At 55.4% G+C, this 16,567-nt stretch overlaps 2 protein-coding genes across 5 annotated transcripts in view; one reads left to right on the top strand and one right to left on the bottom strand.

Annotated features, from left to right (window-relative positions):
• Positions 1–1,520: 1,520 nt before the first annotated feature.
• Positions 1,521–13,018, bottom strand: LOC123602944 (neuferricin). The gene is made up of 4 exons (XM_045487261.1): positions 12,570–13,018; positions 7,393–7,533; positions 3,942–4,128; positions 1,521–2,254 (listed from the first exon to the last, which is right to left on the bottom strand). Exons 1-4 carry the CDS (start codon positions 12,868–12,870, stop codon positions 2,035–2,037), a joined length of 849 nt encoding a protein of 282 aa, XP_045343217.1. The 5' UTR covers positions 12,871–13,018; the 3' UTR covers positions 1,521–2,034.
• Positions 13,019–13,238: 220 nt separating this feature from the next.
• ZZEF1 (zinc finger ZZ-type and EF-hand domain containing 1) overlaps positions 13,239–16,567 on the top strand; it is a 104,016-nt gene continuing 100,687 nt past the window's right edge. For all 4 annotated transcript variants that reach the window (XM_045487255.1, XM_045487253.1, XM_045487254.1 and 1 more), the window contains exon 1: positions 13,239–13,756. In XM_045487255.1, coding sequence (XP_045343211.1) covers positions 13,403–13,756 — 354 coding nt within the window. In that variant the 5' untranslated portion in view covers positions 13,239–13,402. The remainder of the gene's footprint in view (positions 13,757–16,567) is intronic.

Raw genomic sequence — 16,567 nt, 5'->3', positions numbered from 1 at the left:
CAGTGGCTGTTCCCACCAGCAAGGACAGCAGGCATGCAGCCCAAGGGCCGTGTGGGTCTCAGGATAGGAACCTGGAGTTCGAGGCCCAGCTCCACTGCTCTGTGCCCTTATTAGACTCTGAGCGCCTGAGTTGCCTCATCTGTAAACTCAGGGCTAACTCTGTGCACCTACTACGCGCTGGATATTGTGGGTGTGGGACACGAAGCTGGGTAACTTCGGTCTCTGTCCAGGGAGGGAGGCGGACAGGAAACTCACGAATAAGAAAGAAGGTGGCTGTCACGGGCCACGTTAGCACAGGCTCCCAAAAGGTGCTGACTTAGCAGAGCTGTGGAGAGGTCAGAGGTGGACAAGCTCAGCACAGGAGGAAGGACAGCCTGCTGCAGGCCCCGCAGGCACCTGCAGCTAGGAGGAGGCCGGAGGGAGCCGTGCACCAAGTGACGGTAGGAGAGCCACGGCTGGAGGGTCCCAGTGGCCAAGGAGTGGACGTGGGGGCCACCCTGGTCATCCAGGGGGACTGCTCGCAGCAACGCGGAGGGCGGGGAAACCAGGGACCTGGGGGTTGGGTGGGAGGAGCAGAGCAGCAGAGGAAGGCGTCCTGGATGGCTTGCCGGGGTCCTCACTTGCTGTGACTGGGTGTGCACGGCCACGGGGACATCACCAGGGAGGAGAGAAGACTGAATGCCGGAAATGTGGAGTCTGGGTGCCTCGGAAGTGCTCTGGGGAGCCTCCTACCTGGACGCAGCTGACGTGGGAGACCTGGGTGGGGGGCTCATGGGCCGACAGGGGCTCCTGGGGGAGAAAAGGGAATCAGGCAAGCACTAGGGGAGGGTTCCACTGAGGCCCTCAAGTGTGACGGGTCCGGGAAGGCTGTGGCTGTGGGATTTGCCAAGTGCAGAATTTGCCCTGCTGTCGAGCTGGCGACTGATGCGGGGTGAGCGGGGCTGAGAAGCAGGGGCGGCTTTCAAGGCTGCGGCGGGAAGTACTCAGTGCTACAGAGTGGTGTTTCCTTCGTGAGTGGAGGGAAGCCAGGGTTTACCGCACGCTCGGGAAGAGCCGAGGCAGGAGGGGGCAGCGAGGGTGGTCGTGGGGTGTCCGGGTGCCCACTACTGCCAGGGGAGGGGAGGCAGCCTCCGCTTTCTAGCGGGCGGGTCTGGAGAGCTAGCGAGTTAATGACGAAGGACGGCGAACGTTTAGGGAAGAGCTGGGGGGACCAGGAGACCCGGGAGGAGAGACACGAATCTGGGACAGCACCAGGCTCCGTGGCCTCGCCTGAAGGTGGGAATCTCCTCCCCCACCGGCTCGACGGGGGTACGAAGCTCGCCGGGTCTGTCCAGGAATCACAGGTCGCCCTGGACGCACAACCCCCTGGGAAAGGCGTCCGGGATGGGAAACCACTTTTTAAGCAGGTGCGGGCGTCTCCCACACCTAAGCGTTTAAAAGAGAATGTCCTCCGTTCAAATTGTTGCTTTGTTCAGAGGCCTCTGGATTTACTGCCTCTGTATGAGCAAAAGCCCGTCCACTTCCAGAACCAGCCTCCCTGGTTTTATTGTCCTGTCTCATGGTACTGACTGGGCTCAGACCAACTACTTGTGGCCGTGGCTCCGGGCAGGGGTCTCAGACATACAAAAAGTGGTTAAGGGTCAGGGGTCACAAGCTTAACCAGTGGGGAACACTGGGAGTTATGCTGACATGTTAATTTACACTGCTTCTCTGGACCTGTCTGCCTGTCTGAGTCACAAAGGGAAGATGTGTCCCCTCTTCTGCAGTGCCCCCAGCGCCCTCACCGGCCGCGGGGAAGGATGCTGTTGGAGCCCAGAGCCTGTTTCCTGGCCTGGCAGTCCCATTAGTTTTGAGGTTGGTTGGCCTCTGAGGGCTCTGACGAAGGCGGCAGGCGGGTCTGGGGGAGAAGCGGCACGGACGGGCGGGCGGGCCGCCACGCCGGGTCCCAGGCACAGAAGCGTGGGCAGATGCTTCCAGGCGCTCCGCTTCGTGTCGGGAGCCACGAGTGAGTGCGGCAGGCAGGGCTGTCTGTGATCAGCCCGGTGGGAAGGAGCAGGTGACGGCCAGTGGGGGGCAGCCTGCATACTCCTCCAGGTTGGGGTGATCCAAGTCCCCACGGTTTGTGTGCACAGGGAGGCCCTGAGCCTGGTCGCTGGGGGGTCCGCTGGTTCTCACGCACACACAGTGGGGCTCCTTGGCACCTGGCTTATACAGCTTCCTGGGGACACCGGTCCAGTCTCTGCTCACCCCTCCGCTAGGGACAGAAGGACAGGGGACTCTTAGCGTGAATGCGGGATCTCTGTGGAGGGGGAAGGAGGAGTGATGTGGCGTCTTCCCAAGGTGGTGGTCTGCAGCCTGTGTCCCCCGGCCCTTCACACTCTCCCAGTTCCTCCAGCATCCCCTGCCGTGGGTAGAGTCCGCCATCCGGTCCCGGTCCCGTGCCTTCCCAGGGATAGGCGTTCCCCCACTGGCCTGGGAACTTTCCAGAAGCAGTGTCTGGGCCTGATTCTCTTCTCCACTCCCCGCTGCAATCCTAGTACAAGGCCGTGTCTCCATCTTAGGGTCTGGGGCTCATGGCCGAAGGTGGGCAACTGAGGCTACGACCCAAGGCTAACGGGTCACACCCTGCGAGAGGCCCTATGCTAGGTGTCACCGGGCTTCAGGGGTGGAGCATTGCGCTCTGGCCCAGCGTGGGCCGGTCCCCGTGGGCTCACGAGGAAGGTGAGAGTCTGGACCTGGTGCCCCGTGTACGTCCCAGTGTCTGGGACCAGGACCTGGTTAGAAACCACCCTGCTAGTGGCTCCCCCAAGAACAGGGTGTCAGGGCTCGGAGATGCCCTCCTTCCAGTCTCCTTCCTCCCAGGGACCCTTACTTCACACCCAGTCCCTATATGAACAGATGGCGCCGAGGCACAGGGGTGGGGAAGGCACTAGGGCAAGAAGGGGCCACAAAGACAGGGCTGGGCAGGGGAGGCAGCCTCCCAGGGGACCACTGCTCTCCGGGACCCCTGCGTCCGGGCCCCCGTGTCCCAGCCTGTCCCCTCAGGTGGGCAGGCCGTGTCTCTTCAGAACTGGACGGCAGGAGCTTTCCTTTGGCCACAGTGCCTCTGCCTCCGGTGAACTGAGCCGGGCCGGGCCCAGGGTAAGCGGGTGGCTTTGGCTGTCTGCTCTCTGCACAAGGAGTCGGCCGTGAGCAGGGCAAGAAGGCCTCTTCCCGCAGAAGAGGGGGAATCTACACAGTTAGCACTCCGGGAAGTGGCTTCCCTACCCTTCCCAGGGAGAGCTGGGCTCCTACTGAGAGGCCCTTGAGGCTGGGTGCGTGGGGGATGCCTCTTCCGCACCGCAGCGGCAGGGGGCTGATGGCTGCAAGTGCATTTGCGTCCAGGCTGGCCTGATAATCAGAGCAGAAAAAGACGTTTTGTCTCCCGCTCCTCAAACAACCTGGGATAATCCCCGCGGCATCTACCCGAAGCGGGCTCACCTCACGTTATTCCTGCGGGAAAGGCCGCACTTCCTCGAGTCACTCAGAGGTTGTAGCGTCTTTAAGGCGGCATCTCAGGTCATTGCCGCCAGGGGCCATCCCCCACCGCTTCACCCCTGTCTCCTGTAGGCAGGAGTGACGTGTGCGGAGGAAACGGAGGGAGGCCCTCGCTCGGATGGGTCGACAGGCCAAAGCGAGCAATGGCACTCGGGCCTTCCCACGCCCAGGCCAGGGTGTCTGGGGAGCTCAAACAGAACACAGGCCCAGGTCCCAACCGTCCCTCACTGTCAGGGATGTCGGTCCTCAGGAGGCTCCAGCACGGAGCCAGCATCGAGGATCGCTACCCAGAGCGTGTGGACTTTGAAAAGTCCCCCTGGGGGAACAGCTGGGTTACGGCTTCACCGAGTCCCAGCAGGACGACCTGGAGGGAGGCGGAGAAGGCACGAGGGGAGCCTGCTTACCTCTCTGGGGAGCACCAGAGCCGGCTGCCCCTGCTGGAGCTCCACTCGGCGTTGCACGGCGGGAACTTGCGTTTCTCCTCCAGCGCCCGCCGGCCTGCCTCCGCGCCCCGGGTGATCACGGCTTCCACCTGGGCCAGTTCTGGGGTCGGGAGGCCATCCTCTCCGTAGAACCTTCCTATCACCCTTCCTGCGGTGACGGGAGAGTGGAGGTTAGAGTCACGGCGGGAGGGACGCACGAGTAAACGCCTCACCTCCGTGGTGCAGTGCAAGTCCCCAGGGTTTCTGGGCTGCGGACTGAGAACTCCTTAGTGTCTGGTGAGACCCCTGCTCTAGCCGCGGACGCCTCCAGCACGGAGGCCGTTGGCTTCGCCTCACGTGCTGACGCCGTTTCTCCGAGGGCCGCGCTGCGAGTGACCCATCCTTCCGTGCCCCGCAGTGCTCGAGGCGCCTGTCAGACAAGTGGCTGGCTGGTCAGGTAACATTTCTGTGGCTCGGTTCTTCCCCACGTTCAATTATTTTGTCCGGTAGAACTACAAATAAGTCGTTTATTGAGCATTTACTCCGTGTCGGGTGCTGTGCTCACACTGCCACCGTTCTGTGAATCCTCTTAAGCACCTATGGGAGAGGAGCTGGGGTCCCCGCTCCCAGAAGAGACACGGGAGGCTGAGTGGCTGGGGGGCCCATGAAGCTAGGGCTCACGTTCTCCACCCACCACCCTCTTCCCGCTCGGTCTCACTCAGTCCTTGGTACAGTTTTAGATTCTTTCAGAAGAGCCAGCGAGTGGTGCGTGGGCCTGTGGGCCTGAGCCCGAGCAGTCAGTTCTCCTTCGGGGCAGGGGCTTTCTCGAGTCCCCCCGTCCTGCACCAAGGACAAGCAGCAGAAAGTACTCTCAAAGGGATGACCTGCCCCCACTGTGCCCGGACGCCAGTGGCAGCTGCGTGCCCAGCATTCGGGCCACCCCTCGGGTCCACTCAGCCCGACTTCGGTTCTGTTCACGTCACTTTTGTGACCTGGCTTAGGAGCCGCCACCCCGTTCCAATACAGCACGTACTTCCCTCTGCTCGTGTCCGACCTCTAAAAGACACGGCGATTCTGCCCGTCCCGTTTCCACTGCCCCCAGCCTCACCCGAACTGTGGACCCCAGCGGTGGCCTCCCACCTGCTCCGTCCGCTTCGGTCCATGCCTCCCTACTGTTCTTCCTGCACAAAGCAACCGGACCATCTTCATAAAACACGAGTCATGTCCTGTCACCTCCATGCCTGGTCTGGCCCTCCAGTGGCTTCCGAGAGCGCGTGGATCAAACACAGACTTCTTGTCAAGGCCTCCAAGGCTACAGCCGTCCCTTCCCCCCTCGTGTGCCGCAGACTCCGGCACACAGGCTTCTTTCTCTTCGCGGACCGTGCCTCGGCACCGCCGTTTGCTCAGCCTAGAACGTTCTCTCTCCAGACCTCAGTCTGACTGCCCCTCGCTCCCAGCCCCTCCTAGAGGCCTCCCCGACCATCTGCTCTAAAGGTGCCACAGGCCCCTCCCCCATCACACTGGTTTTAGTCGTACACAGCCCTATCTGGAAACGGGTCATCGGTTTCCTTATTTACGGCATGTCTCTCCCACCGGTGAAACCCCAGCACTCACAACAGCTTCGTAGGGAGCGTTCATCTTAAACGCTTACTAGAACAAACGAAGGGTCGGGACCAGGCTTGCAGCCTAGGAGTCGGCCTAGCAGAAAACTTTCTCCTAGAGGGTCTCCATGCAAGGCGACCAGCCCGTCGTGGTGGGTTTTAGAAGTGAGACCCCAACAGAGGGCAACAGTAACAGAGGCAACAGAGAAAGACTTGTGGGAGCCGTGTCCTGGGAATGGTGGTCACCACCGGCTGGGTCTCCACACCAGTGCTGTATCCAGAACACAAAGAAAAGAGATCTCATCTGCTCGTGCAGCTTGGCCATGTGGCTGCCAAGGTGGCTTCCCGTCTTCACTTCCGTGCGCGCAGCACAGAATAAACCTTCATCCTCTGACGTGGCCTGAGGGTTTCTGGGCCCCTAAAGAGCCTAACACGGCCCACGGCCCATCGAGCGAGCTAACAGCACAGGAGCGGCACCAACTCCTCGCTGGCCCAGCTCCCACCAGGACGGAGCACACCTTATCCGTCGTAGGTATTCAGATAGACGTGGACTGTAGCTAAAATCTGTCTGAAGCCTCTCGAGACCACATCCCTCCCCTGCCCTCACACGCACACTAACACTCTTCAGACAAGGCTGGTTCGCTCATGTGCACAAACACGTCAGTTTGCTCCCCAAATGTCAGGATGACGTGTTTGCTCTGGCACCCTTTGCCCACTCTCAGAGCTCTGTCTTTACGGTTTTGTGTTAAGATTTCTTGTCCTTATTAACCAAAATGTTTCAACCAGCCTCCTGAAGGTCTGCAGAGAGGTCAGTTCCTTCAGCGGAACAGAGGCCAGACATGGTTGTGGCGTCGGGAATGACCCGGGGCAGACTGGGTGACAATAAAGAAGGGGTCTGCAGGCTGGGAGGACAAGAGCCAACCAAGAGCGTGGGGTGGGGACTGGAAACAGAAAGAATGTAGATGGTATGAAGAAAGGCCTGATCAGTCAGATGTGGAGGGAGCAGAGGCGTTAGTACAGATGGCAAGGTTCTCAGAAGAGGTGACCCGGGTAGTAATGACAGAGCAGATATTCAGAGGTATTAGGGGCAGAGAAAGAATGCCTCCAACTGAGACCCGTCCCGGTGGTGAGGTGACACCGATGTCCCTCAGGAGCTCAGCTGCGTCCAACGTGGGTTACAGTGAGAGGTCAGGGCTGCAGGGGATGAAAAGAGCCCAACCACCCCAATGTCCAGTGTTTACAAAGCCATCTAGTGGTTAGAGTCTAACATTTCTTTAGGACACCACTGGTTGTCTGTTTAAAAGGTGATTCCCTGAAGCATCACAAGTAGCAAGTGCAGTGCCCCCGTGACCGGCTTTAACAAACGTGGGATTGGCCTGACTTCTACCCGGGAGACGGGTCCTTCAGGATGGACACAGACTAATGCTGGTCTCCTTACAGAACAAAATAAAACAGTATTTGCCAAAATGGAACACAAACTGAGGCTTCAAGCCTTCCTGACGGACGGGGTGCTGAAGCCCGACGCCTGGGGCACAGCGAGGCGCCTGGGGCTGGCTGTTCGAGGGTGGTGCAGGCAGTCACTAGCTCCGGGGCACACAGAAGCCAAACCGAACGGCTGTGCCATCTTCTCCCAAGGTTAAGAGTGACGGAAACCGGTGTCCCGGCCACGTCCTTCTGGGACGCACCGCCACACTAACCACCAGAGTTTAAGTGAAAGATCCGTGGGTATTTTACAGATTTGAACCTCGAGTCCAGTCCCCTGAACTCTAACCCTTTAGAAAACGGCAAGCCCGTTGAAGAGAATCTACGGAAATGGCCTGTGGAATACCTACCAACGAACTCGTAATTCTTCTCGTAGAACGACAGCCAGTTTTGAAGCGTCAGCAGCTCTGAAAATGACAAGTCGGACACATCGTCCACCAGGCCTGCTGCAGAGTGGTCCCCTGTCACAAACGCCCTGGACGCGTCTCGGCCTGCAGGAGAGAGGGGCCCACATAGATTAACCTGCAGATCACTGGCACTGCAGCCACTCCAGAACCTATCTTCTGAGAAACACCTGACAACCCCCCCTCTGCATCTCCAAGAAAAGCTCGTCTCCCCTCCTCTGGGACACGTGCTCCCGGATCTTGGACACGTATTTTGGCGCTTATCATCTTCTTCGTGTACCTTCAGCAGCATCAACGTGTCTTCTGGCTTCCGTGACACTACATTCCTGGCCTTCCTCCTCCCTCTCTAGCTTATTTCCTACCAGCCTTAGGGATCAATTCTTGCCTCCTCCTCGGCTGTCCACTCCTGTGGTTTCACAACCACCTCTACGCCGAGGATTGCCAGACTTCTCCTCAGCCCTAGACCGGTGTATCCAATGGTCTACTCAATGCCCCTTAGATGTTTTACAAGTGTCACGAGTTCAAATGTCCACACTACACCAACGAGCACCCCCACCCCAGGAAACCTGCAGCCATTCGAGTGTTTCCTATCTTGGTAAATGTCAAACAGTTCCTCAGTGCAGAAATGCAGTCCGCAACACCTCCTTTATCCCTCACGTCCTTGAGTGTCTAACTTTTTTTTTTAATGTTTGTTTATTTTTGAAGGAGAGAGAGACAGAGTGTGAGTGGGGGAGGGGCAGAGAGAGAGGGAGACACAGAATCGGAAGCAGGCTCCGGGCTCTGAGCTGTCCGCACAGAGCCTGACGCGGGGCTCGAACCCACGAACTGTGACATCATGACCTGAGCCGAAGTCGGACGCTCAGCCGAGCCACCCAGGCGCCCCCTTGTGTCTTCCTAAGTGGTTCTTCTATCCGTGTCTTTCTCTGTGTGCCACTAAGCTGGCCCAAGTGGCCACTGTCGCTCATCCGAACTACCACAGTAAACCCCTAGCAGCTCTCCCTACGTTTGTTCCTTCCCTACTATTTTTCATACATCATTTACACTGGTATTTTAAACATGAACCGATGTCATTCTCTTGATTAAAAACCCTCAGGGGCTTCTGGGGCACCTGGGTGGCTCAGTCGGTGGAGCGTCTGCCTCTTGATTTTAGCTCAGGTCGTGATCTCATGGTTCCTGGGATCAAGCCCCATATCGGGCTCAGCGCTGACAATGCAGGGCCTGCTTGGGATTCTGTCTCTGCCCCACTCCCGCTCATGGTCTCTCAAAATAAACAAACTTTAAAAAATTGAAAAAACAATCCTTAGCGGCTTCCTCTTACCCTAGAACTATATCCAGATTCCTTAACACAGTACTCAGGGCCCTACACTGGCAGCCACCAATCCTGCCTTGCCCACTGTGCTCTCTTCCTCTCTCTCCTCCCCCTGTTAGGTTAGGGCCTCTGGTAATACAAGTGTGTTTTCCCTTTAACATTGTCACAAAAATAATTCATTAATTGTTTACGTAATAACTATGTCATGTCTGTCTTTTCTACTAGTCTGCAAGTTTTATCAGGGAAGAGAACATACCAAACTCAGGATTGACTCCCTAGTGTCTGGTAGGGCCTAATCTTTAGTAATTATCAATAAATATTGGCTATCTGAAACCCATGCATTTATAATCAATTTTCAATAAGTCAGTTAACAATAATTATTTTCAATAATTCAAGGGAGGAGAGAAGTTATTTTCTTAATGTTTATTTATTTGGTTAGAGAAAGCCTGTGTGCATGCACCCAGGAGAGGGGCCAAGGAGAGTGAGAGAGAGAACCCTAGCCTGGAGCCTAGACCTCAGGGCTGTGAGCCCGTTATCTAAGCTGTAATCAAGAGGATACTTAACGGACTGAACCACCCAAGTGCCCCAGGGGAATGAAGAGTCTTTTCAGCAAATGGTGCTTGGACAACTGGATGGCGAGATGCAAAAGAACACATCATGCATAAAGTTAACTCAGAACGTAGCAAGGACCTGAATATATGGGCTAAAGTATAAACTCTTAGAAGAAAACACAGGTATAAATCTCTGTGATCTTGGATTAGGTGATGGTTACTTAGATGAGACACAAAAGGCACAAGCTACCAAAAAATAAACGGACTAGACTTGATCAAAAATTTAAAATTTTGTGCATTAAAGTAAACCATCAAGAAATGAAAAGCCAACCCATGACATGGGAGAAAATATCTGCAAATCATGGTCTGATAAGGGTCTAGTATCCAGGGTTTATAAAGAACTCTCACAAGTCAATAAGAAAAAAAACTCAATTAAAAAATGGACAAAGGGGGGCGCCTGGGTGGCGCAGTCGATTAAGCGTCCGACTTCCGCCAGGTCACGATCTCGCGGTCCGTGAGTTCGAGCCCCGCGTCGGGCTCTGGGCTGACGGCTCAGAGCCTGGAGCCTGTTTCCGATTCTGTGTCTCCCTCTCTCTCTGCCCCTCCCCCGTTCATGCTCTGTCTCTCTCTGTCCCAAAAATAAATAAAAAACATTGAAAAAAAAAAAATGGACAAAGGATTTGAACAGACATTTCTCCATGAAAATAAACAAATGGTCAGCAAGCACAGAAAAAGATGTTTGACGCCTTTAGTTTTTCAGGAAATACAAATAAAACTACGATGAACTACGGCATCAAAGCCACTGACTATAATAATAATAAAAAAAAAGACAAATTTGGCGAGAATGTGGAAACACTGGAAGTCTGATACACCAATGGTGGGAATATAGCCACTTGAGAAAACAATGTGGCAGTTTCTCAAACCGTGAAACACAAGAGTTCCCACATGACCCAGGAACTTTACTCTCAGGTATATACCCAAGAGAACTGAAAACATGTCCACACGAGTGTGTCCACGTGTGTTCATAGCAGTGCTCTCCGTAATAGGCAAAAAACGGAAACCCAAATGTCCAACAAATTATGAACAAATAAACAACATGTGGTATATACGTATACATAAAATGGAGTATCATTTGGTCATAAAGCAGAATGCAGTTCTGATACATGACGATACAAGCTGAACTTTGAAAACACTGCGCTAAGTGAAGGAAGCCAGACACAAAAGGCCATGCGTATGATTCCACTTATGTGAAATGTCCACACAGAAAGTAGACAGTGGTTGCCAGAGGCTGGGGGGTAGAAGGAGTGGGGACTGCCAGTGGATATGGGGGTTTCCTTCGGGGGGAATAAAAATGTCTGGAATTAGACTGGGAAGATGTTTGCACAGCTTTCTGACTATATTAAAAACTACGAGGGGCGCCTGGGTGGCGCAGTCGGTTAAGCGTCCGACTTCAGCCAGGTCACGATCTCGCGGTCCGTGAGTTCGAGCCCCGCGTCAGGCTCTGGGCTGATGGCTCAGAGCCTGGAGCCTGTTTCTGATTCTGTGTCTCCCTCTCTCTCTGCCCCTCCCCCGTTCATGCTCTGTCTCTCTCTGTCCCAAAAATAAATAAACGTTGAAAAAAAAAAAATTTTAAAAAAAAACTACGAGTGCCTGGGGGGCTCAGTCGGTTAAGCTCAGGTCGTCATGATCTCACGGTTCGTGGGTTCGAGCCCCGCGTCGGGCTCTGTACTGACGGCTGAGCCTGGAGCCTGCTTCGGATTCTGTGTCTCCCTCTCTCTCTCTGCCCCTTCCCTTGCTTGCGTTCTAGAGTGCGCACTCTCTCTCCCTCTCTCGAAAATAAATGTTAAAAAAAAAAAATTAAAAACTGAGTTGTATGGTGTAAAAGGGTGGATTTTGTATTATGTGATTATATCTTCACATATTAAAAATATTGACTGAACGAACAAATGAATAAAGGAACGTATCTGCTAGACCCTCCCAGACTGTGTGGGTGGTGGGGAACGTTAAGTTAATTTCATTCCTCGGCACCCGGCACGAGGCGGGCTGCACAGTAGTGGTCGAGGAAGGGATGTTGGACGAGTAACGGGCACAAAGGAACTCAGCAGACTGCAGACACATTGCAAGGGGAAAATCACCCCAGAGACGAAAGGGTCTATGCTCACACTTGTGCTTCCCACCAGGGCAGCTGCAACAGGGGTGTGACGGGGCTGGGCGCCACCAACTGCCCCTCCCCTGACAGCAAGTGAACCCTGACTCCAGTACCAGCTCTGCTTCTAGGTCACGGGGCACTCTGGGGAAGTCCCTTCCCTGCCTGGCAACACCGACTGACCCCAATTCCTTCTCTGTGGATGCTTCCGGTTCCGGAGTTCTCCCTAGAGACACGGAAGTCACTTGTATTTAAGCACCAGACGCAGCTTCCCCATTCCCCAAGACTACGACAAATAGAAATGCTTACTTAATACCAGCCGTTAGTGGCCTTAAGCTCAGCATTTTTTCTCCTCCTTAATCTGGGAGGCGGTTATCCCTCTGGGCTGGTGGGACAACATCTCTCAAAGAAAGAGGCTGGAGATCCTGGCCCAAGGCCTGTCAGCACTTAGTTGTGGGGGCTTCAGGCAAATTCGTCAGTCCCCTCAACTATAAAACAATACGTCTCATCCGACAAACGTTCCAGGCCTAACGTACACGCAGCTCTGTTGAAGAGCTGTGAAGCTGAGCAGACCCGTTCCGTGCGTTCCTACCTCATAACCTTTAACGGAGACAAGCGCACCTATACTAGAAGAGAGAACTTACTATTTCCAGGGGGGACTTGGAGTGGGAGCAAAGAAAGTTTCCTTTGGATAGGAGGCGGCTGGAATCGGTCGGGGAACTCTGAGGGCAGGGACAGGTCTCACTCATCTCTGCCCTGAGCCACGCAGTGTGGCACAAAGCAGGTGTTCGGAGGCTGCGGCCGGTAGGCAACTGAAGAGGCAGGAGGCCTGCTTCTCGAACCTACGCCGCTAAGAACGGATGGGACAGACGGGGGTGGGGGTGGGGGTGGGGGGTAGGTACAGGCTGGTGACAGTCGGCCACGGTCCCGACCGGGCCAAAGAGACCAGAGCGACGATGCAGCGGAGCACGGCCCCCGCACCGGTGTGAGGAACGTGGGGACACAAAGGCCGAGGAATGGATGAACGAACGAACGAATGAGTGCACGAGCGAACGGTGCAGAGGCGGCTACGGGCCCGCGTCGCAGCAGAAAAAGGCGTGAGCCGCCTCGCTGATACCTGCGAAGCCGCTATAGTGGGCCCCAGGCTCGTAGTGCCTCCGGCCGGGGGACACGTCGTAGACGCGCCCGAGCAACGCCAAGTAAAGGCCCGGGTCCCCGGCGCCGCCGCGGTAGCGGGCCAGCTCCTCGGGAACGAAAAGGCGAAGGCCGGCGCGGCCGCTCCACCAGCCCAGCCACCGCGCCGCCGCCGCCGTTGCCGCCACCGCCGCCGCCAGGCCCAGCCAGAGCCCTCGCCCGCCGAGCCCCGGCATCCAGGCCGCCGCAGGGCCCCGGCTCCTCGCCAGCGGCCGCCCAGCCATCCGCGGTCAAGATGGCGGCGACGCCGTTGTGACGTCACCGGCGCGACGCCCTCTCGCCCCCGTCCGCGTCACCAAAGGGACAACGGAGGACTGAAGGGGAAAAGGCTGTGGCGAAAGGTCACTCCCTGCCTCCGATGCCTTTCAGTCATTTTTCAGCGTAGCTAGTGAACGTGGAGAGACACCGAGCAAGGAAGCTGAGGAGGGCCTGGCCGCGCCGGGCGCCGCCCCCAACAAAAATGGCGGCAGAGGCGGCTGCGGCATGACGTAGACGTGAGGACGCTCTCGCCCTCTCGAAAATTGGGGCTCCACCCTCTGTCCTCCGCGTGCTGTCTGTCGGCATCTGGTAGAATCCGCTTGACGGCGCCTTTGCGACGGCAGTCCTCGCTTGACGGCGACGAAGCCGGAAGCTCCAGCCGCCGCCGTCGTCCCCTCCCTGTCCCCGCCCGCCGGGTGCCGCCGGAGGTTGACAGGTCGAGGCGGGGAGGCGGCGGCGGCGGCGGCGGCAGAGCCGGACGCCCGAGACGGAGACCCCATGGGGAACGCTCCGAGTCACAGCAGTGAAGACGAAGCCGCCGCCGCCGGTGGCGAGGGCTGGGGCCCGCACCAGGAGTGGGCCGCAGACTCGGGCACGATCTCCGGCCCGGGCCCCGCGGCGCCCGCGCTGCCGCCCGCCGCGGCGCTGCTGGAGCCGGCCCGGCTGCGGGAGGCGGCGGCGGCGTTGCGGCCCGCGCCGCCCTGCGAGTCTCTGGTGTCTAGGCACCACGGCGCGCTGCTGCGCTGGCTGGAAGAGCGGCTGGGCCGCGGCGAAGAGTCCGTCACCTTGGAGCAGTTCCGGGAGCTGCTGGAGGCTCGTGGCGCCGGCTGCTCGGGCGAGCAGTTCGAGGAGGTCAGGCCCGGCTGGCGACCGCGGGGGCGGGGGCAGGGCGGTCGCCCTCTAGGGCGTGAAGAGGTGGGCGGTGCGGCTCTAGACGGGCCAGGCAGGAACCCACAAGGTCCGCAAGTTCGGAGGATGGGAGCAAGGGGCGCTCGCTTCCAGCCTGGACACTCCGGGGGACGGCTGCGAATCTCTTTAACCTTTACTAGAGGTGCGGAAAGCCCAGACTAGGCCGTTCGTGCTTGGAAGAACTGGGCAAGCCAAGCCCAGATGTCTTTGCATGTGGTAGTACAGACATTTGTGCCCTGGCCTGACGCTTGATCGGTTGCTCTCTGGATCTCCCTTATCAGGCTCCGGGACAGTGTAAGGGAAGGGAGGCGTATAGGGATCGAGGGAGTGGCAGTGAACACAGAAAACCATTCTGTTTTATTGACCAGAGCACCTTCCGAATCCAGTGTGGGCGCCTAACAAATGTGGGAGGAAAATGACACACAGTGAAAAATCTCACATTCCAGCAGCCATTCTCATCGCACAGAAACTAGCATTTCCAAAGTACACGTTTGTTTCCAGATAGTCGAAGAACCGTATTTTAGACTCAAGCCTCCGCATAACCTAAAACTGATAGACAAATGTCAGGTTTCCTGTAAATACTTGTAATTACACAGCCTTTGGCCTAAGTCACCAACATCATCTCTATTAAATGGTTAACAGCAAATTGATATGGCAACAATGTTGTTTCTTCAAAGAGATTTTAGGAATCACCTGTACGTTTCATTGTGGAGTTGAAAAGAACTGAGCCAGGGCCGTCCACTGAGTCATTGGCAACCTGATACTATCAGGTTGATTTTTCTGGTTTCTTTGTCTTACGTCCCACTGCCTTCTTCTTGGGACCCTATTTCTTTAACTCCACAGCGCTATGACAAAAAGATGCTTATTTTGTGAAAATGAGTAAGCCATGTAAAATCTTCAGGGTCGGTGAAGGGTGAGTATATAAAGCAGTAGACCGACAGCTAGTTGTAATGACGTTAAAAAGTGATGTACGCTTTACAACAAGAGGCTCCTAAAGTATTTTAAGAACGTTTACTGTGTGTAGTCAGAATTCAGGTACTGTGGTTTGTGTGTTTCTTACATTTTCTTTCAGAAGATACCTGTAAGATATCTCAGTTCTTGACAATGTGATCATATTAGTTAGTGAAGGGTCTCCATGTTATATATTTTCTTAATTCCAAGAGTTCACATAATACGTTCCACTCTGGCTCTCGGTGTATTAAGAGAAAATGAAGTGGTCCCAGAAAGGGCTGTGCAGATCAGTTGAAGGAGTTGGCACATTTCAGAATTGTCCAGAAGGGAATGGAGGGAGAGTATTTACATTGAGAGTGACAGGATTAGAGCTGTGAGTGGCGCTGACAGGAGCCCTGTAATGTAAGGTCAAGAAATCCTCAGGGTGTTGTCCAGAGGTCACTCGAGGGCTGTGGTATTGTTCACTGAGCAAATATTTGTTGAACATGTGCTGAGTGCCAGGCTCCTGGATGACTGTGGAAAAAGCAGACACTTGCTCTGAAAGGGTATTTAGTACTGAAGGAGACACACGTGAGCCCAGCAATTATAGGTGTGGTGACTATTAGCCAAAGGAAAGTGTAGGGAAAAAAATAGCCAGAGTATTTAATCTCCTCTGGGAAGTCAAGGAAAACTTATGTGGAGGGTGACATCTCAGCTCTGAGTTCAAGGGTGACAGCAGGCAAGGATCAGAAGAAGGGTTAACAGTGTTTCAGGCAGAGGGAATCACGTGCACCAAAGTCCAGAGAATGGAGAGTCTGGAAGAATAGGGTGATGAATGAGGCTTAGGCAAAACCGCTTCAAGGGACAGAGAAGCCCGTGCGTTGGTGGTTTAAATAGTAAACAGGCTTCATATGGAAAAGTCCAGGTGGGTAGTCCAGCTTTGACATGGCAATTTCAGTCATCGGGGACCTGGCTCCATCCATCTTCCTGTGCTGTCATCATCCACAGGCACCTTTTACTTAGTGACCCAAATGATTCCTTCCGCTGTCACTTTGCACATTATGCCGGCAGGAAAGGGAAAAGGGAAGGAGAGGGCCATATCTCCTTTCTTAAGGGCAGGGCTCGCATCCCATTGGCTCAAGCCCAGTGATATGGCCACGCTTAGCTGCAAGGGAGGCTGGGAATGGGCGAGATTTTTATTTCATGGCCATGTAATTTGCTGAAAAATAAGTATGTAATTACTGTGAAAGAGGAGAGCAGATATCACATTATAATTAGTCTTTGACTCACGTGGCTCGGTTCCTGAATGCTGAAGGAGAGAGCAAGGCTAGAGGAGTAGGCAGGAATCAGCCCATGGGGAGTCCTTTGCAGCCTCTGTGAAATAGGAGTTTGGAAACGAGTTTTAAGCAGGGTACGTGATGGTTGTGCTTCCTTGTGTAGAACTGGTTGGAGAAGTGGATCCAAAGAGATCGGTTGGAGGCCATTATGAACAATTTTGAGAGGTGTGTAGGAGGTAGGACAGGCAGTCCTGAGTCTGAGTGGAGGATTAGAAGGAGAAAGGAATCAAGGATGACCCCAGCATTACTGGTTTAAGCAGTCAGAAAAGTGACAGTACTGTTTATTGACAACAGAAACCTTTTCAGGAGGGGACGATCAGAGACAAGATGAGTTTGGTTTGGCCGTGCTGAGCTCAGTGTGTCCATGGGGCAGCTAAGTGGAGGTGTGTCTTAGCCTGTTGGGCGTTTGCGTCTGGAGAGTCCTGGGAGAGAAGACCTGCCTGAGATACAGGGTCATCTCCTTGTTCCAGTGAGGAAATTGCCGCAT

The sequence above is a fragment of the Leopardus geoffroyi genome, chromosome E1 (genome assembly GCF_018350155.1).
Source record: "Leopardus geoffroyi isolate Oge1 chromosome E1, O.geoffroyi_Oge1_pat1.0, whole genome shotgun sequence".
NCBI classification, from domain to species: domain Eukaryota; kingdom Metazoa; phylum Chordata; class Mammalia; order Carnivora; family Felidae; genus Leopardus; species Leopardus geoffroyi.
This window is presented reverse-complemented; position numbering and strand designations above follow the sequence as displayed.

Bases quoted from the DNA above. Each gene is read 5' to 3' on its own strand.
- LOC123602944 (XM_045487261.1), bottom strand. From the start codon at position 12,870: ATGGCTGGGCGGCCGCTGGCGAGGAGCCGGGGCCCTGCGGCGGCCTGG. The intron at 4,129-7,392 runs GTAGGTATTCCA...CCGTCACCGCAG, and splicing joins GAAGAATTACGAGTTCGTTG to GAAGGGTGATAGGAAGGTTC. The intron at 2,255-3,941 runs GTAAGCAGGCTC...TTCTGTCCCTAG, and splicing joins CTCTGGTGCTCCCCAGAGAG to CGGAGGGGTGAGCAGAGACT.